We start from the raw sequence: 27,152 nt of genomic DNA on the forward strand, positions 1-27,152 counted from the left end.
AAGTCAGCGGCAGCCCTTCCTAGAACTGAACCTTTGCAGTCTATGCAACGGTGCAATTCTAGACCCAGACTCAGAAGGGAGCCCCACTGAGTTCAACCTGGGTGAGAGGGTTTTCGGATGCAGGCTGAATCTTGCTAACGGAGCCCGTCTAATGCAAAATGGTCCGGTTTATCCCATTTCTAATCACAACATTTGAGAGGCTTCAGTAAAACCGCCTCCCAGCTATAATGACCTATGAACCCGCATGGACAGAGAACTCCAAGGCGTGGCACTGCGAAGGAAGGAGGAAGGGAAGGTATTTTGCAAGCTCCAGAAAAGATGTTGCCTACCCTGTGTAAGTGCTGCTATTACTCGCCTGATGACCATCTTCTCCTCCAAGGGATCAATGCCCGTTCTGCCCTGAATGGATGACTAATGTGGCACTTTTGCTTTTTCTTTGAAATATTCATAGCGGGAGAGTGGCTGAGTTACTTAATGGAGCAGAGGAGTCTTCCAAGTACAAAAGAGGGCTTGTCAATAATTTTTTTAAAAGGAAAAAGGAAAGAAAACCTAAATAACACTTCCCACTGCTACGGGAGATTTCATATTTGTCACTGAGAGCCCCCAACCAAAAACAAAGCAGCCCGGAAACAGCTTGGGCCTTCATTAGTGCAATTATAAACCAGACAGCCTTCTAACGAGTGCTAGCTCACCTGCAATTAAGAGGGTCTACCAGTCCAGTTGGCAGACCCCCCCCCATACCTGAACTCTGCTCCAGCTAAGAATCTCCCACCGCCAGCCAGCAACAGTTGTTGATGAAGCCATCAGGTAGGAGGGAAGTCAGTCTCCAATTGAGAACTCCTCTCACACTAATAGCAACATTATTATTATTATTATTATTATTATTATTATTATTAATAATAATGCATACTCCACCCATCTGGCTGGGTTTCCCCAGCTACTCTGGGAGGCTCCCAGCAGAATAGAAAAAACACGATAAAACATCAAACATTAAAAGCTTCCCTGTACAGGGCTGCCTTCAGATGTCTTCTAAAAGTCAGATAGTTGTTTATCTCCTTGACATCTAAAGGGAGGGCATTCCACAGGGAGGCCACCACCACTGAGAAGGCCCTCTTCCAGGTTTCCTGTAACCTCACTTCTTGCATAAGACCCTCGGCGCTGTCCGGGCTGAACAACAGGGATGGAAACAAAATTTTAAAAAATCCTTCCAGTAGCACCTTAGAGACCATCTAAGTTTGTCATTGGTATGAGCTTTCATGTGCATGCACACTTCTTCAAATACACTGAAACAGAAGTCACCAGACCTTTATATATAGTGAGAGGGTGGGGAGGAGTATTACTCAGAAGGGTGGTGGGAATGGGTGATTGGCTGATAGGTGTGGTAAACCTGTTGACGACTAGTTACAGGTAGGTAACCGTGTTGGTCTGAGTCGAAACAAAATAAAAAAATTCCTTCAGTAGCACCTTAAAGACAAACTAAGTTTTTATTTTGGTATGAGCTTTCGTGTGCATGCACACTTCGTCAGATACACAGATACACTGTTGACGACTGTTAACGACTGCAATTGGTATTACAGGCCTTGCATTTTCCTGTAAGACCAACTGCAGTCGTTAACAGTCGTCAACAGGTTTACCACACCTATCAGCCAATCACCCATTCCACATGACCCTGTTTTCGTTGCAACAGGAGATTTAACGCAGGTGAGCATAGCCATGAATAAACTGCCCATCAACAGATTGAACACATTTTCACTGGGCAGTTGAAGGGTTTCGTGAAAGAGGAGTTGTGCTGCCGGTTTCCCCCCCCCCCATCCACGCTGATCACCTTGCTCATCACAGGCTTCGAAGCAAGAGCCCAGAAGGCCGCTTCCAGAGGAATTGCACCCTGAGAAAACAAGCAACACGTTGTGCGAGCTCCTTGTCTTGTTTACTCCTCGCAGCTTTGCTAAGCCATCTCTCTGGCTGCATTTGGGTCACAGGACGGGGAGAGGCTCAGAAGCTCGACTCGCCTGCTACTCAAGGAGCTGGAGATGCAAAGAGACACGCGGAGAAAGAGGCTAATAGGACATGGCAGCTGAGTTTCCAAAAGTGCTGGTTGCAGGGGTTTTGATTGGGTTTCCCCTCCCCCCATGCAGATTGGGAAAGGCTGGGTGCTTTTTAAAAATGCAAATAAAAATAAATAAAGGCAAAGTTATTGAGTAAAACAGAACAAAGTCAAACGGGGATTCATATGACAAGTGGCATGAGTTGCAGGCCAGCCAGGGTAGAAATCTGACGTGGTTCAGCCCTGCTACAAGCTTCCATGGCGTGCATGCAAATCCTTCGCACGCCATAGTGTTGCAGAAGTAGTACTGGTGGCATTCATTTGCCACATTTCACACAAAAAAGATGCCCGAAAGCAACCTACAGATTCATGAAACAAAAACAGCCTGGCAAACATTAGAAACCAAATATAGGACAACCCCAGAACAGGCTACCCCCAAAATGCTCAGCTACAAAAGAAAGGGCAACCCTACCAGCATTAAATAGACCAGAAGTCATGCCTCAGTTTGATCCGTCTTGCTGGAAAGCACAGGAGGAGAAAGGGCTCTTGGGATCAGCTCCCGACTGTAGGTTTCCTAAAGAGGAATCTGGTTGTCCATTGCGAGAACAGGATGCTGGACTAGATGGGCCATTGGTCTGATCCAGCAGACTCTTCGTATGTTATTATGCAAATAAACCACCAGAAAATCTAGGCAAACAAGACTTCCGGTCTGGTCGCCATTAGGATCGGCGGGGGATTCTCGATCTCCGAGATCCCCGAGTGCTACAGAGAGGGGGGAATGCCACCCGAGCGAGGTGGCGCCCCAGAGAACCCCTGGACTGGGCTGTCCAGGGACGTGGTACCCGGCAGAGCTCCTCAAAGTCGCGGTCGCTGCGAGTAACCCCCCCTTTTTAGGGGGTGAAGTCCGCAGGTGGCGCGCGACGGAGCCTTGGGAAGATACGCTCACTCTGTGGCGCAAAGCTCCGAGCCGACACCAATTGAGCACCAGATGCCTCCAAAATCAAGATTGGATCTATAAGTAAGACTCTATTTTTTTTATTCGGGAAAATTTGGACTTGGGGGTGGAATTTAAAGAAAACGGAGGTCGTTCCCCCCCTTCATTGAGGCTTGCTAGACGCAATTACCGAGCCTGCAGCCATTAAGCGGAAACGGGACTTGGAATCGTCCTAAAAATAGCAAGTAGGAGTTCTCCCCTGTGGTCAGCAGAGCCAAGGGGAGACGATTTCATTTCATAAGATTGGTTTTCTGCAAAATTGGTTTTGTTTTCTTTGAGTGGCGACCCCTTCGGAAACCGGGTGGCGGAAATCTGGAGCCCTGGCTATTGAATTTAAGATATGTCTCCGACACTTCTGCCCAAACGCCATATTGAAATTTGAGAGGACAAAGGAAATCCCCAGACTAAACAACATCACAAGATGGGAGAAAATGGACTACAAAGAGTCTGGGGAAAAATCTACGAAATTTTTGAAGGAGTAAAAGAATATAAAAGGATTACAAAGTCATGCCTTGAGACACAGCAACAACTTCTCTCCATTGACAATAAGGAAAAACAAGAGGACAATTTAGAGGATGACAAAAACACTGATACAAAGGTGACAGGACAAGAGGAGAAGTAGTTTTGGATCGAAGCGCAAGCGGTGAGAGAGGTTGCGCAGGACCTAGATTGCTACCAAGGAGCTCCAATGTGCAAAGAAATCCAGGAGCTGTCTCTCCTAGTGAGAGGAGGAGAGCTGGCTCCAGGGAAAAACAACCAAGTGATGGCCCGGAGTCGAACCTCCTCAGTGAGAGAGGGGAGGGTAGGTCCGGGCGATGGACATGAACAATGGGGGCGACAGAAGGGTTGCTGGGAAGAAGAGATGGGGTTGGAGTGGGCGAGAGACGGAATAGGCTGAGTGTCAGAGGACATTATAACTAAGAGACGGATAACACGGTTTTGATTTGGACTGTTTAAAGATGCTGGTCAGGTCGTCCGGAGAAGGGCACCCGGGTGAAGGAGGGTGATCTTCTGTATTGAGTTAAAATAATAAATGTTTTTTTTTTCTGTTAGAATTTATTAGAAATAGAGATTTGAGGAGATTTTTAGGGGAAACAGGAAGCTAAAGGGGATTATTACAGAATTAAAGTGTGGGGAATATAATTGATGGGATTTATTGTAATTTGATATCATAAGAATTTATTTAAGATAATTGAATTAATGTAAAGAATTAGAAAAATTGCCAAAATGGGATATAATATGACCTGGGAAGGACGGAACGGGGAAGTCAAAGTTTAATACAATGGTTTATATTAGATGTTTAATTTTTATAAAAATTCTTTTTTCTTTTTTCTTGATATTGTTTGCTTTTTTGTATGTTTTTTTTCTTCTTTTTTTTCTTCTCTCTTTTTCTCTTTTGTGCTAAAGATATAAAGTGGATGTGAAGATATATTGATTTGATTTGTAATGTTGGAAAATTCAATAAATATTATTGTAAAAAAAAAAGAAAGAAAATCTAGGCAAACAAAAGTGCCTTAACCTGGCACTTAAAAGCTGGCATTCATGGTGCCCTGCATGATTCGCTGGGTTGTGAGGAATCAGCTGGAGCCATATTAGGCTGCACACACAGACACACAAAAGCAGCTATGGTGTCTCCTATAATTTTTTTTTAGACTACAATTCCCATCAGCCACAGGAGGTACAGCTGCCTGGGAGGCAGCAGGTGAAGAAGCGCACTGCTTTTCAGGCTAAATGTGAACATGTTAAAGGAAGCTGTCCCTTCAAGTAAGTAGCGGTATGAAATGGAGAGAGGAGAAAGCGGAGGAAACTCAACAGGTACCTTTGTATTCATCCTGGTTCCTGGACCACAGCTTAAGAACCGCTGGACTGGCAGGGTAAACGGATTAACGAGGACAAAGTCTCAGAGTCTGTCCCTCTCCAATTTCTGTGCTTCTGGCTGTTAACCAGACCAAAGGCAGTTGCATCTCCATCTCTCTCTCTCTCCATGAAACAGAGCATAAAACAAGCTGCCCGCTTTCTCACACACACACACACACACTTCCAAAAGAAAGAGGCCTGAAGTGAACGCAGTGGGCTGGGAATTTACTGCCTGTCACAAGTGGGAGTTTAACATCTTGATTTCACACTGATATTCTTCATTACTTTTTACAGCCAGATCTCTCTTGTTTATGTGGCCATTGCGGCATTCAGGCATCGGCTAACGCACCTGCGCTCAAAAACTTCTCCAGACAGAGGAGTGAAGAGGAGGAACTGCTCTGCCCCCTAGCCAAGGATGGCCATTGCAGACACAGCCCCAAGGGTAGAGGCGTGCCAGCCTTGCCACGCACCCACAAACAGCCCCCCTAACGCTTCCTCAATGAAGCAGGTAGCTGATCCACCTGTCCCCTTATCTTCCATGGTGCTTCCTCATTCCTCTCCAGCCCCTGATGACTGACAGGTGCCCCAATACGAATGTACACACATGCACACACAAAAAATAGCACTTTTCTTTTAAAAACAACAACAGAGAGGGACTGGTGCAAAAATGGCGATGGTGGGGGAGAGGAGAGATGCAGCCAGGATTGAACCAGATGCAGGCAGACCTGGATGGGAGGCGCTTGGTGGGTTTTTTAAATGCACAGAGAGAGAGAAAAGATTGCATGCCTGCTCCGGGCAGCAAGAGAAACATCGGCGTCTTTCTTGCATCCGACTGGCTCTCCACAATGAGCAAAGTTAATAGAAATATCTATCTTTGGTGGTGCAGGAGGCATTTTGCATGACAATGGGCCGTGCTGCTCTATTGTTGGGTGGGTTTTATACAGCCGTAGGCCACAGGTGCAATTTGCTCTTTGTTGCACTTCTAGGCATGGGATTGGATTGGGCTGGTTGGGCGTTTAACAGCAGCATGCTCAGAAACCTCTGCGCACCACGACTACATTGGCACTTGGGTGGCGGGGGAGCACGGTCATACCACACCAGGGATGGGCAAACAGGCCCAGGGTCCAAGTGCAGACGTCCAGGACTCTCTCCGGGAACACACACCTCAGCGCCTCTGCTTCACAGCCTTCACAAATGTCTCTGCCTGGCAGGAATATATCCTGGGACTCTGCTGCACATTAGGTGCTTCCAGGAGGAGGACACATGCTTGCCCAGTGTTCGAAATTCGCCAGGGGCATTTTGCAGCTGGCTTTCGGCCACATGCGAACCAAGTGAAGAGTCCCAGGCACCAGAATGGGGGCTGGCATCTCCACCGTCTGGGGGTGCATGCCTGGGGATCCCTGAATCTTGACTGTTTTCACACACTAGCAACGCATCCTGTAGAATTCTACCCATGATATATTATCTGCGCAATAAGAACGAATTTCAGGATCCAAAAAGTCATATTGAAAATTATGAGGTGTCTGGCCTAAAAATGGCAACCAGGCATTCCATTTTGGCGACCGTAACCCTGGTTTAAAGAGCCATTTGGCGCCTGGCTCATATTTTTAACACTGCCCCTGTCCAATTCAGCACAGGAAAGGGTGCATGGCTTCCTTTAGCCAAGTATCAAAGTCCAGGGAGAATCCTCAGGTGCATCTTGTGGGCATTACACAGAGACATGTGTGTGTGTGTGTGTGTGTGTGTGTGTGTGTGTGTGTGTATGCAGCATACTCAACAGTAAGGACCAGAATGTATTGCAATAGGCTTACGACAAGTATGACTAAATCTGGGTATCACCCAGTAGTGCAGAGGAGAGGAGAGGCACACCAGGATATAATGATCTATGAAGAGATCTCTGGACCTGGTGAAAGCCTCGTCTAGTCCAGCCTCCTGTTCTCCCAATGAGAAACCAGCAAGTAGGATGCAAAGCACAAGAGCCGTCTCCCCTCTTGCTGTGGTTTCCAGCAACTGCGATTCAGAAGCATTGCTGCCTCCAACCGTGGTGGCAGAGTATAGGCCTCAATGGCTCGTGGCCATCCATAGCGCTCTCTTCCTCCATGACTTGGTCCAATTATCCTTCAAAGCCATCTAAGTTGGTGGCCATCACTGCCTCCTCTGAAGACGTGGCTGCAAAATGTGGGGTGGGAGGGAGGTTGTTTCTGTTGAAGCCCTGTTGCCTCCCTTCTTTCAGCAGACATGCATTCAGAGAGCAAATACACAGTTTGTGTTAAGGATCAGGAGTACAAGTTGCAAAGACCAGGGGATGCAGCTATTGCAAATTTATTAAGTGAAATGGTTGTCTATGAACCGGAAGCTGCAGAAAGAATGTGAAGCTCATTCAGTTCAGCCTCATACACCAGGCAGCTGGACGTACGCTGCACCCCTGGGTTCCCACCTTTCAAAGGCGAGCTGCCCTAGACTAAGCAGAGCCTCCAGGAACGCTTGCATCTCCAGCCAACATTGCATATTCCCTCCATCCATTTCACAGCACTGGATGAATTTAAGAATAACTTTTTGGCTAATTTGTGGACTGTTCTGCTCTCTCTGCTCACCACTTTTGCAGCGTTGACACATAAACCCCCCCCCCGGTCATGTGGGGCAAGATTAAAACATAGTCACGCAATAAAAACACAACCAAATCTATGTGTGTACTTCTGCCATTTTGGAAATAAATATACTATGGCCCATTACCACGTTTTTAAAAAGTCAAAAACCATTGATTATTCGGGAATAATTAATTAGCGCAGCTCTAACAATACATAAAATGGCTAGCCTCTGACTCTTCTGATAATTTATGCAAGATTAAAGTATCGCTGTCATTGCCTTTTTTTTTTCACTGCCTAATTCAGCGTTTTCTTTTTTCCTTAGGAAAGCAGGACTCTGGGATTTAACTGCTCTAATGCCCTTTTACGGTGTTTGGGGTAGTAAAATGCAAGAGACAGTACAACACCAGGGAGGGAATGATGGATCACAGCCGCTGCCCCCCTTACACACCAGGAGGAAGAGCAGGGGGGATAAATGGTAAAACACCCCAGTTAATGTTTGGACGGAAGTGTAAATCCTCCGCTCTCAGTGATGCCCCCAATAGCTCACCAGCCCAACCATGTCTCCCATGCTTGATTTCTCTTGCTGATAACACAGCTCGTTTCACATAAAACATGGGGGTATTGCTTTCACCCTAATATCTTCCTAAGCAGCTGCATTACATGGGAGCCATTTTAGAGCCTGTCACTAAATTAAGATCACCAATCAATGGTGAAATCCAGCCAAGGGAAAATTATGTTTGCAGCCAGGCCGGGGAAGAGCCCCATGCTAGGTGAGCTGCTTTGATCAGGAAAACTCACATTTGGACCAGCAAAGAATTGGAGAACCCAGAAATAAAATTATTTCATTGTATTTTCATTGGCTCCCAGTACGTTTCCGAGCACAATTCAAAGTGTTGGTGCTGTGATATTTTAATAAAATATCAGATAAAATATCAGATAAAATCGGTGATATTTTAATGTATTTTGGTATTTGTTGGAAGCCGCCTAGAGTGGCGGGGAAAACCCAGCCAGATAGGCGGGGTATAAATAATAAAATTATAATAAAAATAAAAATTTTCTAACGTGCATTTCATTGCAGCGGTAGCCTCCAGGAAATAACATATTGCCAAACTGCAATTTGGACGTCAAGGGATGAACTGGCACAAAACTTTCCTCTTGCTGAATTCTGCTCCCTGATCCGGGTCACATCCCTGCGGAAGGGGTCTTGAATCGTCCACACCAAAAAATCAGACCCAAAACATGCAATTATCTTAAGTTCTGCAACTGGAATAAACTCCGGGTGTATGTGTTTCGATCCCACAAAACTTCTTAGTATCCTGCAGAATATTTTCCCGCAGAATCCAGTTGGCATAAAGAGGGACGGGAGGGAAAGGGTTAATGTAGAGGGGGTGGCAGAAAAATGTGCAGAGTTGCTGAGAGAAACAGGAGAAAACAGAGTGAGAACCCAACATGAAATATTCTTATACCGCTTTGGACTTTTGCATCGCAACAATAACTACTTTTTCTTACTATTATCAAAAGTAATAATTATGTTGCAAGAAGAAACAGTCACAGCCCTTGCTGCTTCTATGCATAGGAGTTTGCAACATATCTTTTAAGCCTCTCTGTAAAAACACCAGGACCCAGAATGCTGGCTCTCACTCCAGAGACATCTTCTACTGTACTTTAAGTGGGTGGGAATGTGGAGCAGCCCAGCCACTGGTTATGAAACTCCTTCCCAAGGGAGGTCAGACAGGCCCCATCTCAGATGAATTTTAGGCAGGCCTCCCTCAACAATACTTTTAATCCTTTAGGCTTTTAATTGTTGTAATTTTAGCCATTTTGGTTATTTGCTTTAATTCTACAGCCATAGAAGCATAGAACCATAGAATTGCAGATTTGGACAGCATTCAATTTAATTTTATTGCAAAACCACCTTAGGGGTCTTTGTTAAAGCTGAATGGCGGCAAAAATGTACAATACTGTACTGCAAATCATATGAGAACCTTGCATGTAAGCAAAGTTTGGGTTCAAAAGGAGCTCTCTGCTCAATTTAGTCACGCCATGGAAAGCTGTTGATCTGATAGAAGCTGCGAAATAATGAAACGGGAAGAGGAGATTGGCTACTCCACAGTGAGAAAGTGGGGGTTGGCATCTGCACCCCCTCATCCCAAACTGAAGCCACTCCAAGTTCTTCAAAAGACACTCAACTGCTCAGAGATGCTGGAAAAGGCATTTGTTGAAGGTGGTCTCGAGGGAGAGAATAGCCAGGACAATGGCAATGCCGTGAGTGACAAGGGGCGCCTGGGGCAGAAAGCCGGCCAAGTTGTAGGAAACAGAAACACAGAACTGTAGAGTTGGAAGGGGGCCCGAGAGTCATCTAGTCCAACCCCCTGCAATGCAGGAATCGTGGCACACGAATCTGAGGCCATCCTGGGCCCCGCTTAGCTTTGCAAATGTGCTAGCAGTTTAGCTGCTGCACCGCTAGGAGGACAAACGCCATCCGAGAGATTTATGGAAGAGCAATAGAAACAAAGAAGAGGAACACATGATTTAAAATCAAATTAATTTACCATATATTCCAGCATATAAGACGACTGGCCGTATAAGATGACCCCAACTTTTCTAGTTAAAATATAGAGTTTGGGATATACTCGCCATATAAGAAATACGACCCGGCGTATAAGACGACCCCCGACTTTTGAGAAGATTTTCCTGGGTTAAAAAGTAGTCTTTTACGCAAGAATATACAGTAGATGTTTAAAATAGAAGGCAACACACCCAGTATTTGGGAATTACCCAGAACCCAGGGGGGGGAGGAGGCGAAAGGATCCCTTAGCAGAGTTTTCCGAAAACATCCTTCCGAGAGAGCCTCACAAGCACGCTGGAAGAGCCCCCCGTAAAGTGCCAAGGAAACCCAACACTGTCACCCCAGCAGGCTGACGTAAGAAGCAGTGGCTGGGGATCGTGGCCAAGTATGTGAACTTTCACAACTTTGACAAGCGAGGGGGTCCAAGCAGCTCCTTTACAGAGCACACTTCAGCATCGCTCCACCGGGAAGAGCGTAATGATCTCTAAAGCAAAGGCAACCTGTTTCTGAGAGCCACGGCTAGTAGACATTTCGAGAGTTCCACTTTTCCGAGGGCAGCATGGCAGTGGGTGGGGGGTTAGCAAACTCCATAGGGCAGCCAGAAGGTATCCAGGCAGGCAGGACTAAAAACAGGCCGCTAAGAATAGAGACATGTGCAACACTAAGCTAAGTTTTGCACCCGATACAACAGCCTTCCCCATAATGGACGGAAAGGTGGAGCATCAGCATAGGAAGTTGCCTTACACTGAGTAGGATCACTGGCCCAGTACTGTCTAGACCAGGCATCCCCAAACTGCGGCCCTCCAGATGTTCTGGCCTACAACTCCCATGATCCCTAGCTAACAGGACCAGTGGTCAGAGATGATGGGAATTGTAGTCCAAAACATCTGGAGGGCCGAAGTTTGGGGATGCCTGGTCTAGACTGACTGGCAGCAGCTCCCCTGGGTTTCAGGCCTGGGATAGCTCACTTAATCTCCAGGTTGCAGGTTCGAGCCCCACGTTGGGCAAAAGATTCCTGCATTGCAGGGGGTTGAACTAGATGGTTCCTTCCAACTCAACAGTTCTATGATTCTACCTGGAGAACAAGGTCAACAAGCACGAAGAAAAATAAAGGTTTTGAAAGCAAACCAAAATAAGTCTAACCACACAGCCCTATTTAAATGCCTCAGCCTCTCTCACACACCAGGATGTTACTGTATGTATTTTAATCTGCTTTTCTTCTTGCTGCCAACCTCCTTAAGAACTTGATTCCAGGCTGCCATACAAATACCTAATATGTATATATTTTTAAATGAATATTTGTGTCTTGTTGCTGTTTTTTATATTAAAAAATAGATACCAATTATGTTTACACAGCACTAGAATGTTTTATGCACGGCAACTGCTATTTTTGGCAGCTGCCAAAAAGGGGAGGGGAGGCTGATCCAGCTCCAGCCATGCATTTAAAAAATCGTATTTACCTATGACTAATTGAACCAGAATGTGAGAGGTCCATCCCACTGAAAATAATGCCCTGCTAACTCAAGCAACATCCACATATAGTTATTTTAAATTGTTTTTAATGCTGTAGCCTCCCCTGGGACCTTAGGGTGAAGGGCAGGTAATAAATAAATTATTATTATCTTTATTTATAATAATTGTTATTATGTGCACTGAACTGACACCCTGAGATTTTGATCCAGCAAAATCTTTCACAGGCGGGTTCTCTCTCTCTGCATCAAGGCAATGGGAATCCTACCAGAAAAAAAATGAGCAACACTTCCTTGCATCACTAAGGCGAGCCGTGAAAGTTTGCAGGTGAAAAACCTTTGCAGAATCAGGTCAAGACAACCGGAAGTCAGAAGTGAAATTCTGAAAATGAGGCCAAAAATCCCCCACCGTGAACATCTTTTAATATGCTCAGTATGGAATTGAGACTTGCTTTCCCATTTCTGTTCGAGACCGATTAGCCAGCCACGCACACGAAAATAACATCTTCGTTTTGCACAGACACACTCCCAACAGCAAGCTTGGGATTCTCATTGTTTCAAGATATTATCTCGGCAATCTCAGCATTTCCACTCCCTCATCTTCCGTCATTAAAAACTTGAGCATGAAACTGTAATTAACCCAAGCAATCCCCATTTACTGCAGATCTTGAAAGCGGGGGAGGGGGGAGAGATACTTGTGAAATTAACAATAGCGTGACACAGGCAGAACGCAATCCGTCCTCTCCTTTGCCAGCCCCATGGAATCGAAGGCACGACATGCAAATTGCAGCTGTGCTCTGGCAAACTTCCACTCTCTGTATCTTGTATGTTCCTGCTGGGCTGCACCTTCGTATTTACCCTTTCCAAGGGACATGTCCCTGCAGCAGAGGAATCGTGGATCTCTCCAATTCCCCTATGAAAATTATCCATTTCTGGAACTCCTAAGCATCAAATAGTACGCTCCAATAAAGGCTGACATGAATCCCAAATCATGGGCTTCACATGCCCACCCACCCAAATGCCATTTGGCACTTTCGGTTCTGTTCCCTTCACATAGGCTCCCTGAATCTGCCGCTCTCAACTGGGACGTCATGAGCCTTTAGTGCAAGGCGAATAAAAACTCCATGTATGCTGCATTTGTAAGTGCATATGTACAGTTAGCAGAAGGAGAGAGACACAACCACCTAGTCTGTCTCTGCAGTCTAAGGAGAGGAACAGAAAAACATTTAAATTACCGCTGGTTCAGCTGAAATCAGGAGCATTGTTTGTTTGGGATTCTAGTGCCCCAGGTCGTAGGCATTTGGGGTTGACTGGGAGGGGGAAAGCTCACAGAACCAGCTCTTCCCTCCCCACCGGTTACCAAAACCGCGACTGCCCTTTCATACGAGTCCCCAATCCGATGGCCTGGTGGCAAGGTTGGAAAATAGCCTGGCCTCCTCAAAGTTCTGACACAATATCTGGATATTGGATTTGGCAATGCAACTGAGTTAGAAAGCGGAAAATATGACCTGCAGTCCTCACGCAGAGCTACTCAAGATGAGCATGGAGAGCTGGGGGGGGGGAGCCAACTCCCTGCTCCACACGGATCCTTCCATGAGCAAAAGTTATCCATCAAGGCAGAAGCTGCGTACTTTGCAGCTCACTGGCACCAAGTGCTCTCGAAGCCGAGGAGACTTCTATTGCCTTTTAAATATTACACTATCAATGGCCTGCATCCTTCCACGCATGAACGAAGGCACGTCATGCCTTCCAGGGGACATTACAAAGGAGGGACACACAGGAAAAAAAAACACGGCTCTTCTGGCACCTTTGTAATATTCTGCAATTCCCCACGGGCAAAGAGAGGCAGGCCACACTGCTGAACAATGCAGTTTTGAATTCAATTAAAGTGATTATCTGTTGTGCCAAATAAATTGTGTACAGCATATATCCTGTAGCACTTTACACCTTCGGGCTCATTATTTCCTAACTGTTTCCTCCTGTTTATGCGCTTTCAAATTAAATCGCTGATAATATGCGCCAAAATAAAAAATGAGCACACCTTGTCCGAAGAAAATTGATTCTCCTTTTCTCCTGAAGCGGGCGATTGCCAGGTTTTATATACTCGGTTCCTGGCGATCATTAGTAATTCAATTTTCTTTTTATTAGCCCCCTTATCTGCTGAGCAATATAGTGGCAGAGCTGACCTCTTTCGCACGGGTAAATGTTTAAAATCTTTTCCCTGATTAATTTTGCCAGTTAAGGAAAAGAGGAGAAATGGCCCGGCTCTTAGCCATCACAATGAATATAGCTTAATGTTGATTGTGATGGAATTTCTAATGCCAAGGAAATTGATTGAACGCAGCAATTATGCCGCAATACTAACTCAAGGGAAATGGAATAGTTTTCTCCTGGCCATAGTCTTTTGGTTATTTAAAACAATCCAATTTGCAAGGATAATTATATATTAGTGTTTTATCTGCCACTTGAAATGAACATGGGAGTTTTGATACTGGCCCAGCATTAGCAGGTTATTGCTGCAAATTACTTGATATCTGCTTTCTTTCACATAAAGAGGAAATTAGGCAATCAATTACCAGAAAAAGGTGGACGAGGGAGAATGCCAGGGGCAAGACTGCCCTCTACAGGTCAGAGGGGAGGAAGCGTCACGTGAGCCCTTGCCGGAATGAGGACCGTCCTGTCCCGACTCTGTGGCTGTCAGTCCAAGAGTCTGGATGGGCACCAATCACACAGGGGGTCACACACACACCCCACGGGCACCCTTTGAAAAACACCGCAAGCAGCTGCCTGCACGCACACACAAGGGAGCCTTTGCTAGCAGGCGACGCTAGAGAGAGGGGGGGAGGTGTTTGCTTTTATCTCGTAATTAAAGGGAAACCCTCAAAATAATCATGGCCGGGTCTTGTACCGAACACCAAAAGCTCCAGCAGATGTCAGCAGAGTCGACGCGAGCGATCAGAGAAGCAGAGGGAATGTCACAGCATTGATTTTACTGGGGTGAGGCAAGGTTCACAGCGCCCGGCCGCTCATACATGCCCCCCTTCTCCTCCACTGCCCACTTGTTTCATTAAGGAACAAAACTCCCCCAGGGGCCCAGACCCCCCCCCCCAGCACCAAGCAGGATGAGGCTCTACATCAGCCAGGCAAGCTGCCCCAATAAATGGTCTGCCTCGAGGTCTGTGCGCCGCACCGGATGTGACTCCCGTGCATACATACAAACAAGAGTAACATATAAAAGTGTCTTATAAGGATGCTGGATCTTGAGCCTAGGTTTCCAGGCAATTTCAGGCCTCCTTGGAGGACAGGGCCCATTTGCAATCTGCAGGCAATAAGAGCAAGATCTCCAGTTCGTTGGAGACCTGAACAGTTATCATCCAAGCTGGTCCAGAATGCAGCCCGACCACAGCATTGAAGGATAATAATCTGTTAATAGTCCACCTCCACAAACCGTTCTGCAATTCCAGGTGGAGGTGGGGGGGTGGGCTTTTGCCCACTCTAAAATAGCATATTGCTGTCAATAGTCTATCCTGCTATTGGACACCTGCCACTTGGCCAACCGCCACAACAGCCTCCCCAAAAAGACATCAGGCAAATCACAGAATTACCTAGATCTGGCATGTCTGCCAGAAAAGTCAGATTATGCCAGCCTCCCACTGCCCCAAAAATCACACCCAAGTATCTAGACAAGCCCAGATGAAGGCCCAGTGGATTGGTTCACACCGCGTTACATCAGAGATTTGGGATGGCCTGGACCGGAAGTTCACTTGCATCCACATCCATGAAGACAATGCGACATGTGAAATGGAGCAGCACTGGTCTCCCATTTTGCCCAACGGGAAGCAACACACGCAGGTTTCAGTTTTGCACACTCCTGAAGCCACCATAAATCCATGTGCTCCCCTTCAACACACTCAACTTATCAACACAAAGGTCTGGCAACCGACTTCCAACTTGCACATACACAGAGGTCTCGCAACATTTTGGTTTGTTCCCATTTTGTCCAAAGCAAAAAACTGTGATGACCAGTTAGGGAAGAAGTCGTGATATTAAACTACAGTTTAGAGTTGGTTTGATATCCTGATTTGTTCCATTGCTGGCAACCAAAGCTTCCTGTTTGGGACCATAAAAATTAAAACTATGGTGTAATAATAATCTCAGATTAAGTGACTTGCTAGACAAAAATGTCCCCATTTGTTGTTTAGTCGTTTAGTCGTGTCCGACTCTTCGTGACCCCATGGACCATAGCACGCCAGGCACTCCTGTCTTGCACTGCCTCCCGCAGTTTGGTCAAACTCATGTTCGTAGCTTCGAGAACACTGTCCAACCATCTTGTCCTCTGTCGTCCCCTTCTCCTAGTGCCCTCAATCTTTCCCAACATCAGGGTCTTTTCCAAGGATTCTTCTCTTCTCATGAGGTGGCCAAAGTATTGGAGCCTCAGCTTCACGATCTGTCCTTCCAGGGAGCACTCAGGGCTGATTTCCTTCAGAATGGATAGGTTTGATCTTCTAGCAGTCCATGGGACTCTCAAGAGTCTCCTCCAGCACCATAATTCAAAAGCATCAATTCTTCGACGATCAGCCTTCTTTATGGTCCAGCTCTCACTTCCATACATCACTACTGGGAAAACCATAGCTTTAACTATACGGACCTTTGTCGGCAAAGTGATGTCTCTGCTTTTTAAGATGCTGTCTAGGTTTGTCATTGCTTTTCTCCCAAGAAGCAGGCGTCTTTTAATTTCGTGACTGCTGTCACCATCTGCAGTGATCAAGGAGCCCAAGAAAGTAAAATCTCTCACTGCCTCCATTTCTTCCCCTTCTATTTGCCAGGAGGTGATGGGACCAGTGGCCATGATCTTGGTTTTTTTGATGTTGAGCTTCAGACCATATTTTGCGCTCTCCTCTTTCACCCTCATTAAAAGGTTCTTTAATTCCTCCTCGCTTTCTGCCATCAAGGTTGTGTCATCTGCATATCTGAGGTTGTTGATATTTCTTCCGGCAATCTTAATTCCGGCTTGGGATTCATCTAGTCCAGCCTTTCGCATGATGAATTCTGCATATAAGTTAAATAAGCAGGGAGACAATATACAACCTTGTCGTACTCCTTTCCCAATTTTGAACCAATCAGTTGTTCCATATCCAGTTCTAACTGTAGCTTCTTGTCCCACATAGAGATTTCTCAGGAGACAGATGAGGTGATCAGGCACTCCCATTTCTTTAAGAACTTGCCATAGTTTGCTGTGGTCGACACAGTCAAAGGCTTTTGCATAGTCAATGAAGCAGAAGTAGACGTTTTTCTGGAACTCTCTAGCTTTCTCCATAATCCAGCGCATGTTTGCTATTTGGTCTCTGGTTCCTCTGCCCTTTCGAAATCCAGCTTGCACTTCTGGGAGTTCTCGGTCCACATACTGCCTAAGCCTGCCTTGTAGAATTTTAAGCATAACCTTGCTAGCGTGTGAAATGAGCGCAATTGTGCGGTAGTTAGAGCATTCTTTGGCACTGCCCTTCTTTGGAATTGGGATGTAGACTGATCTTTTCCAATCCTCTGGCCATTGCTGAGTTTTCCAAACTTGCTGGCATATTGGGTGTAGCACCTTAACAGCATCATCTTTTAAAATTTTAAATAGTTCAGCTGGAATATCATCACTTCCACTGGCCTTGTTATTAGCAATGCTTTCTAAGGCCCATTTGACTTCACTCTCCAAGATGTCTGGCTCAAGGTCAGCAACCACACTACCTGGGGTGTATGAGACCTCCATATCTTTCTGGTATAATTCCTCTGTGTATTCTTGCCACCTCTTCTTGATGTCTTCTGCTTCTGTTAGGTCCTTACCACTTTTGTCCTTGATTATGGTAATCTTTGTACGAAATGTTCCTTTCATATCACCAATTTTCTTGAACAGATCTCTGGTTTTCCCCATTCTATTGTTTTCCTCTATTTCTTTGCATTGCTCATTTAAGAAGACCCTCTTGTCTCTCCTTGCTGTTTTTTGGAAATCTGCATTCAGTTTCCTGTATCTTTCCCTATCTCCCTTGCATTTTGCTTGCCTCCTCTCCTCCGCTATTTGTAAGGCCTCGTTGGACAGCCATTTTGCTTTCTTGCATTTCCTTTTCCTTGGGATGGTTTTCATTGCTGCCTCCTGTATAATGTTACGAGCCTCCATCCATAGTTCTTCAGGCACTCTGTCCACCAAATCTAAATCCTTAAACCTGTTCCTCACTTCCACTGTGTATTCATAAGGGATTTGATTCAGATTGTATCTTACTGGCCCAGTGGTTTTTCCTACTTTCTTCAGTTTAAGCTGGAATTTTGCTATAAGAAGCTGATGATCTGAGTTACAATCAGCTCCAGGTCTTGTTTTTGCTGACTGTATAGAGCTTCTCCATCTTTGGCTGCAGAGAAGCAACCTGCAAAAGATTTATAAGCATAAGCAAAAATACATTATATTTTTCCGTCTATAAGATGCCCCCTTGTATAAGACACCCCCTATTTGGGGGGACTCAGATTTAAGAAAATTGGGAGAGACATTATCCGTGTATAAGATGCCCCCTAATTTTGGACATTATTTTTTAGGGGGGGGGGGACCTAGACTTATACACAGAAAAATGCGGTTAATACTGTTACAGAAAACGCATGCAATTCATTAAAAATCCACAAACCAACACCACTAACCAAACAAGCATCAAAAATCTTCACAGGCTCAACTAACAAAAAACAACATAGTTATGAGGGGAAAGGTAAGTTTTTACCAGATGCTGAAAATATGTCAATGAAGGCCCCAGAAGTACTGCACTGGGTAGAGCTTTGTGCAAAAGGGGTGCCACAACCGAAAAGACTCTTATCCTCTGAGCCTTCCTCAAAGGAGGATCCTAGAGAATCAAAGAATTGTAGAGTTGGAAGGAAACCCAAAGGTCCTCTAGTCCAACCCCCTGCAATGCAGGAATCTCAGCTAAAGCACCCCTGATCAATGACCATCCAACCTCTGGTGGAAAACTTCCAAGGGTCCACCACCTCCTGAGGGAGACTGTTCCACTGTCGAACAGCTCTTACTGCCTGAAAGTTTTTTCTGATGTTTAGTCAGAATCACCTTTCTTGGAGCTTGGAGCCATCGGTTCGAGCCATTGGAGAAAACAAGCTTGCTCCATCTTCCATGGAACAGCCCTTTAAATATTTGAAGATATCTATCATATCTCCTCTCTTCCAAGCTAAACTTACCCAGCTCCTTCAACCATTCCTCAAGGCTTGGCTTCTAGACCCCTGATCATCTTGGCCACCGTCCTCTGGACACCTTCCAGGTTGTCAACAGCCTTCTTAAATTGTGCTGCCCAGAACTAGACACAGTATTCCAGGTGGGGTCTGACCAAGGCAGACTAGAGGGGTACTATGACTTCCCTTGATCTGGACACTAGACTTCTGTTGATGCAGCCGAGAACACCATTCACTTTTTTTGCTGCTGCATCACACTGTTGGCTCATATTAAGCTTGTGTTCCAAGAAGAATCCCAAGTGCATCTCTTTCTCTTTCTGATTTGAGTAACTCTTTTTGCAAACAGAATAGCAAAATGGTTGCTTGCATAGGCAAAAGTCCCATTCACATATTGGTTTAATAATCCAATATACAAACCTTGGAATGAAACCTGTGGGTCGTGAAGCCTGTGCAGGTGGGTCATGGGTTATAAGCAAGCCCCAAAATAATTATTTCTTGCAATCCATAATGGTTGTGATTAATACCTCTTGCAGCTTTTTGTTTCATTGGCATATTTTAATGCTGTGCTGACACTCACAGCCGAACATAGGAAAGGCTCGAGCCTTACATTTCAACCCTTGGGAACTGCTTGTTGACAGCAAAGAAGAACTAAGGCAGGGGTAGGCAATCTAAGCCCGGGGACCGGATGCAGCCCAATCGCCTTCTCAATCCGACCTGCAGACAGTTCTGGAATCAGTGTGTTTTTACACGAGTAGAATGTGTGCTTTTACTTAAAATGCATCTCTGGGTTATTTGTGGGGCATAGGAATTCATTCATTATTATTTTTTCAAAATATAGTCCGGCCCCCCACAAGGTCTATGGGGCAGTGGACTGGCCCCTTGCTGAAAAAGTTTGCTGACCCCTGAACTAAGGTCTGAAATTCATGCGAAATTCCTGTAGATTTGCACTTGTGGATTGCCATACCCAAAAAGTTGGGAGCCACTGGTCTGTATGAAGCCAGCAGCTCATCGAGTTAGGGAGCATTCAGGACCGATTCCAACATTCCTTGTAACAGCCGGATCCTATGTGAGCCTGCTCAGAAGTAAGTCCCGCTGAGTTCAATTCAACTGACTCACAGTTGTTTAGAACTGCTGCCTAAAAAGTCAGAAGTCACACATGCCCACATGTCAAAGACTCAAAAGTATGGAGGAAAGGAGTGTGGGGAGTTTATTCTGGCGAAGAAGTCACACATAATAGTTACAGGTGCAGCAGCCTCAGAACTGTGAAACTGCCAGAAGATTACAAGTGTCCCGCACTTGGCCAACCCTCAAGAAACAGCTATAAAAACCACCCCGTTGCCAAGAAATTCCAGGATGACGCATCCGAAAATACTCCCTGGTTAAGGTGTGCCTCTTTAGTGTACTTAGTTACTGATAAATCAACATGTACATGGGTGGAGTGACAGCGACAGTGGCGAGAAAGTGAACGACAAAGTGCGATGTGCTACAAAACGCTGTTGCTTCTTCCTAAAAAGCAAAACTACACTAGGTTTTTAAAAATTTTCTTAACTTTGCCAAACACATTAAAGAGCACAAAACTACCTCGAAATGCTCAAGGGTGCTAGGCTTGGCTTTACAACATTTACTTGGATTAATTCCATACGAGGAACTGAGCATCCTGGAGACACCTGAAAAATTTCTAGAACCCTTTAACAAGCAAACAAGGCGCTCTGGCATTTGTGTAAAACGCTTCAGGGGTTTTTTTTTTAATCTAAATAATAATAATGTCCCACCCTCACCAGACTTTTTATAAATAAGCGTAGATGATTACTTCACACCAACCTGGCACTTGAGATGCTGACTGGGCCCAAAGGGACTCCTAACCCAAAACACTGCCAGGTAGCAGGAGGCTGTTTTTCCATTACATTATCCTGCCCATACTATCTAGGAAGTTCACAAATCAGTAAAATGCAATCTAGCCCCATTCCCTCCCACAGCACCCCAATCCACAGCCAATATTAGAAACTCAGATATGTAAGCTAGGAGCCAAATGGCTATTTAAACCAGGGCCATGCTCACCAAAACGAAATGCTTAGTTGCCATCTGAGGGCCAGTCGGCTCAAAAGTCGTGCCAAAGGCACAGAATGCTCGAAGAAATGGAACGAGTTACGGTTCAGTTGGGCTGGAAAACAAGTGGGTCTGCAACTCTTCCAGCAGAGTTGGCCAAAGCAAGAGAGAGAATCTCAACCAACACCATGCTTCTGCAAACCAGACCAACAGGATGGACTTCCCTTGCAGTTCCCAGGACAAGGCGCTGGTGTATTAAAAAGCATACCATTAAACCAAGAGACACGACTTCCAAGCTTGTTCTTACCTTCTTTGGCCAAAAGGTGGGTCCGGGATGCCGGCAGGCGGCGTAGCCTGTGCTTGCCAATCTGCACCAGGCCTTTGGATCCAGCTCTTCTGGCAGTGGGCGATCCCCTTCCCCGAGGGGAGTTCCTTTTCCTGAGACAATAGCGGCTTCTCAGAAGCACGGTGGGAAAGGACGGGCTCTTCTTCTCAGTCGGGGAGCTGGAAGGACAACAGAAGAACTCACCATGGTGTAGTCCTCTAGCACATCACACTCGGACCATGAGCAGATTCATAGGGCAGTCTCACATTGGGGGGGAGGGGCAGGGAGCTCTCAGCCAAAAACCCTTTTATGTAGTCAGGGCTCCAGGAAGCTGCAGGAATTATTCAACCCAGCCGCCTCATAGAGAAAGGTGACTCAAATACACTCAGAGATGAATGGAGCTTCACCCACTGATAGCTTTCCAAGTCCATCTTACAAAAAGCAAATCCAATGAAAGTTACCGGTATATGTTCTGCATACTTATACTGCTCAGCAGTATAGTGTTCATTACCAAGAGGTGCTGGTAAAATAATCACAGGTACCAGCTAAAAAGTGGTGCAGGGGGACCAATAATCCAAAACCTCATGTTCTACAGTTGCAATAAGTTGCACCAGCAGACTGAATGTTACTTGATTTTTGTGAAAGAAATTGTGCAAAATCTCATCTACATGTTTAGCCCTGCAAGCTAGAATCAAAGAACATCAGGGGGGGGGGGATACATGGAAGCAGAGGGTTAGGGACTAGGGACCACAAGAAAGAACTACAAAATATATTTAAGAGTAGATATTTGAAGGCAACCACCATAAAACCTCACACAGGCAATGAGTCACTTGTCTGAATGTTCCATGCACACAGACAGTTAGCACACCAGGGAATAGCCTACCTAGTTTACAATCCTTCACCCTGGCATGCTAGCTTTCTATAGGAAGGATGTTTTTGATGTGGGGAATAATGCACTCATGCTCTCCCAATATCTGCATTCTGAAATGGTACAGGCTCTTCTGGGTTCTTTCTGCGGAAAGTTGCACCCAAGACTCTGGACTTCAGGCTGGGGCGGGGAGGATCCAGGTACTATATGAACTGCTGGAAATTAGAATCTAGCAGGTGGAAAAAATTGGGAAGCATTTTCCCAGCTAGAGTGGATCCCACAGTTGTCATGAATTTGCTCGCTGCTTTACCTACCCAGACACATCTAATGCCCCAAACATACAGTCCAACTGAACTCTCACCCCCAGGCCCTGACAGAGCTCATTCCACACTTTGCAATGCAAAAATAAGTGTTTTCATGGGCCCCAGCGGCTGCATTGGAGTGGTAAGCATTACTATAGGGCAGGCACGTCCAACTCCCAAGAGACTGTGATCTACTCACATTATAAAAATACTGGCTGTGATCTACCCATTGTTACTGACAGGCAAAGTTGTTGAGCTTTTTTTGACCATGATCTACCCCATAGACATCCCGCGATCTACCTGTTGGACTTGCCTGCTATAGGAGAAAGTCTTGGGAATTTCTCCCAACACAACCAGTAACTTACCAGGCATTTCCCTTCCTCTTGATGATTTTGGCCCAGCTCTTCAGTTTGTAACTAAAAACCCCACTATTCCCAGAGGGTGATCTCGGGTTGCCATGACCAAGAGGCCCACGCCTCACAGTCTGAAGGGAAGCGCCAGCTCCCACGAGAGGAGGCGCTCCAAACCCAGCACATTCCTTACGCTGCCACGTGAATGCAGAGGTGGATGGAGCCGGAGACAGTGGGAGACTGGAGGCCTTCCACTTGTACAGGCTGGAAGAAATACCCATCTTGGACTGCGGGCTGGATTTCTTTTGCTTTGCTCCCAATTCCCCCCTTGGGAGTAACTTGGGACCTCTCTCTGCACTCACAGCAACCTTGCGTGCATTTTCAGAGGCTCTGGGAGCAGCCCATTTTTTCACAGTACGGGGGGATTTGCTTTGATTCGCCACCCACGTGTAATTGTTTCTCCTGAACTTTGGAGACTTGATGGAGGCCGGCAAGGTAGGAGCTCCTTGGAGAGCAGGTGCTGGAGGTTTGCCCTGGGAGAGGCTCGTATCAACAGGTGAAGGAACCTCCGAAGTGGAAGCAGCAGCAGACTTCTCAGCAAGCCTCAGTGGGCCGGGCTTCCCCGTCACTGCAAGCGTCTGCTGCAAACTACGCAGGGCTGGAACCTTCCTCACCAACAGACCACTTGCTTTATGATCAGGCAATGTCAGGGGCTGCTGCTGCTGAGGCTCAGATTTCAACGTAACGGCGCTCTCACTGATAGTCCTGCACAAGTCAGGGGCCAATTCCGATGCACCCTGAACAGAAGGCCCCTTCCAACACCCGGCAGGCGTGTCAACCTTCTCCTTAGCAAAGCCCTTGCAATGCAGTGAGTGAGGCGAGCTGGGGGCGCTCAGTGCTTTAGTCTTTTTCGGGCCAGCACCCGAAGGCCAAGCAGTCCTGCTCACGCATCCTCTAGACACAGCTGGGCCTTCTGTTGCTTCCGCAGAGCTCAGGTGGGATCCTGGGGCAGCAGTGCTGGCTGCTGCCGAACCAGCCTGCATCCCCACAACGATATTGCCATCTGCACTGAGGCTTACGCTTCTTCCCGAGAGCGCGGCCTGTGCCTCTGTTGCCTCAGGGCTTGTGTGGCTCAAGCTGGTCCGAGACGCACTAGCAGAAACGCTGGTTCCAGAACAAAGTGCCGGCCGAGGCGGGACGTTGACTAGAGAATATTTCTTTCTCCAGGCATTAGGACAACTCTGGCGAGGCTGAAAATCCCTCTGGGTTTGCTGGGAATATCTAGCAGAGAAAGCACCCTGGCTGCTAAAGGCAGGCGGCCTGGGATTCTGCCACTGAGGTGCTGGGGCAGGGGGGGCAATTGGTGTATTCCCATGGATGTTTTTATGGTTGTTGATGAGACCTAGAAGGAGAGAAGGAAAAGATTCCACTAGTTATGCCTTCCAGCAGTACCTTGAAGGATTTGCAACACAATTTATTTCCAAACCAAGACAGGTCCTGCATAGTCAGTATCATGCATGTTTCTGCGGGATTTGGCCCTGCCGGTAAGAAGTCATAATCTATCCCACCTGAATTAACAGAACATATGAAGCCCCATTACAATACAAAAAATAATAATCTTCAACCAAACTCAAATACATTTCAACCTACCTGCCCCAACCTTGTGCTGGTTAACCACAACCATAATAATAATAATAATAATAATAATAATAATAATAATATATTTATTTATACCCCGCCTATCTGGCTGGGTATCCCCCGCCACTCTGTGCGGCTTCCAACACACATCAAAATACGTTAAAATATCACAGACTAAAAACTTCCCTAAACAGGGCTGCCTTCAGGTATTTTCTAAATGTCAGGTAGTTGTTTATCTCTCTGACCTCTGATGGGAGGGTGTTCCACAGGGCAGGTGCCACTACCGAGAAGGCCTTCTGCCTGGTTCCCTGTAGCTTTGCTTCTCGCAGGGAGGGAACCGCCAGAAGGCCCTTGGCGCTGGATCTCAGTGCCCATAACCATAACCTCCAAAAGCTACCCCAAAGAGAGAGAGGGAAGAAACACCTTGGTGCATCTGCAGCAACACAACCGGATGCCTTCATCTGCCTCAGCTGCAACAAAACATGTCTCTCCCCTATCAGTCTCTGCACCCACAGCTGGCGCTATAACTCTCCAACTGTCTGACTTCACCCCCAAGGGCTCCCTCCTCCACCGTCTCCCGAGAAAGACGGATGCCAACCTATATACTGTATAGTTTTAATTCCATCAATGTCTATCTGTTTTTCAGTCACTGGTTCCCCGCCTCCCCCCCCCTTTTATGTTTTCAGCAGTTCTTGTTTTTATCTGTAAGCCCCTTGGGGCAGGGACCTGAGCTCAAGCACCGCCTAGGCGAGGGAGTGCCTGCAAGGAAAGGCAGCCAGGGAAGAAGCGCTCCCACAGGCAGACAGGGCCCCCTCCCAGGACCCTCGGGCCCCCCCTGCCCTCAGCCCCAAGGGGCCTGTGAGGGGGGCACCCCCGGACGCCTGGGTCCCTCACCTTGAAGCAGGCGAATCTGGCGCCTCAGCTGCTCCTTCTCCTCCATTCCCGGCTCTTCCTGCTCTTCCCACTGCTGCCTCAGCCGGCAATTCCTCGCCTACCTGCCCTGGACGTCACGGCCGAGCGCCGCCTCCAGGCCCGCAGGCCCGTCCGCTTCCGTGTACGTCATCGTCCCGCGCGCCCGGCGCCTTTCCTTTTTTATAAGGAGACATGCGTGCGGCCGCACACTTCCGGTTTCCACTCGAGCGCCGCTACGAAATGCGGGGAGGCGCAAAAAGCGCGGCGCCGAACGAGACCGACGATGCTTATTCCTATGCAGGGTACTCGGGATTGGTCGCTGCCGCCACCCGCTCACCCAGCATCCCCGCCTCAGGGTCCTGCCGATGCAGAACCGGAAGTGTCCTTACGCGATTCATTAAACTCTGCGGCGCTCGGGCTTTGAATTTGACTGGCCTCTGTGTGCTTTGCGTGGCTCCTGTGGCTACGCTTTCCACGCTTTGCGTGAGGCTCGCAGGCAACTCCTCATTCCTGGCAGTGGCAGAGTCCTGCTTTCAACGCGGATCATCCAGGTGCCTTCAGGGGAACCCACGAGGACCCGAGGGCAGTGTTTGGGATTCCATAGAATTGTAGAGTTGGAAGGGACGCCCCCCCGGGTCATCTAGTCCAACCCCCTGCAATGCAGTAAGGCAGAGACTAGCACTTTCGCGTGCTGCCTCCAGATGGGAACGGCAAACGTAGCCGTCGTGGCTAGCAGCCATTGTGGCTAGTAGCCCTCGCTGCCAGGAGTCCCAGACATTTAACGAAGCTGAGATGCTGATGCTGCCAGATTCCAGGCAAATAAAAGAAAGTCCTTCTTCACCTAGCACACAGTTAACCTGTGGAACCGTCTGCCACAGGAGGCAGCGATGGACACCAAATTTGGATGGCTTTAAAAGAGTGCTGGGCAAATCCGTGGAGGGCTATGCCGTTCATGATCTGTTTGTTTTTATCTGTTGTAGTCCCAAAACATCCGGAGGGCCGAGTTTGGGGGTGCCTGATCTGGATGGTGCCCCCAGTACCTTCCAGTTCTTGAGCTCCTGTAGCCAGTGAGGGTGAGACTCTTAACACAGGAGATTGTTGAACTAGTTTGATAAGCCACTTGTGTCCTCAGCAGCATCACAAAAGAATGAGTTGGGTTGCAAGAGCTGCAACTGAGTGATGGTGTCCTCCAGGCTAAGAGGTGGGCCTTTCCTGCACCCCCTTTCCTAGCTGCTAGGTAGGAGAACAATAGCCAATACGGGATCATAGAACTGTGGAGTTGGAAGGGACCTTGAGGGTCATCTAGTCCAACCCCTGGCAATGCAGGAATCTCAGCTAAAGCATCCATGACAGATGGCCAGCCAACTTCTGCTTAAAAACCTCCAAGGAAGGAGAGTCCGCCACCTTCTATCCCATGGTCAAACAGCTCTTACTGTCAGAAAGTTTGTCCGTACGTCAGTCAGAATCTCTGTTCTCGTAACTTGAAGTCATCGGTCTGAGTTCTACCCTCCAGAGCTGGAGAAAACAAGCTTGCACCCTCTTCTATGTGTCAGCCCTTGAGATATTTAAAGATGGCTATCCTATCTCCTCTCAGTCTCCTCTTTTCCAGGCTAAACACACCCAGCTCCTTCAACCGTTCCTCATCAGGCTTGGTTTGATCAGAGCTGGAAACAGGCTGGAAGCTGGAGTAACAGACTTGCTTCCTAATGGAGATGTGAGATCTGCTGGGGTGCGAATGCCATGAAACACACACATGCACACACACCCCTCATGCCTGGGTTGTATATGCATGCGAACAAAACCATATATCCCAAAGATGCCACAATTCTCTCCGCTGACCTTCGATGGAAACTGGGCAAGCTCTTGGAAGCCCAGGATTCTTTTACTGCTCTGAGATTGGGGTGATGTGTAACCCTTTTTTTTAAAAAAAACCAAGTTTTCCCTCCATCATCATATCCTTAACTAGAACCCCCTGAGAAACATCCAT

The 27,152-nt window shown here is 46.9% G+C and overlaps 1 protein-coding gene across 1 annotated transcript in view; it reads right to left on the reverse strand.

Moving 5' to 3' along the window:
• ZC3H3 (zinc finger CCCH-type containing 3) overlaps window positions 1-25,290 on the reverse strand; it is a 236,474-nt gene extending 211,184 nt beyond the window's left edge. The window contains exons 1-3 of the mRNA XM_035124913.2: window positions 25,148-25,290; window positions 22,631-24,017; window positions 21,078-21,274 (exon numbers count right to left, since the gene is read on the reverse strand). Of these exons, the coding sequence (XP_034980804.2) occupies window positions 21,078-21,274; window positions 22,631-24,017; window positions 25,148-25,193 (1,630 nt within the window). The 5' untranslated portion in view covers window positions 25,194-25,290. The remainder of the gene's footprint in view (window positions 1-21,077; window positions 21,275-22,630; window positions 24,018-25,147) is intronic.
• Between the last annotated feature and the right edge of the window lie 1,862 nt (window positions 25,291-27,152).

Source organism: Zootoca vivipara, chromosome 8 (genome assembly GCF_963506605.1).
Source record: "Zootoca vivipara chromosome 8, rZooViv1.1, whole genome shotgun sequence".
NCBI lineage: Eukaryota > Metazoa > Chordata > Lepidosauria > Squamata > Lacertidae > Zootoca > Zootoca vivipara.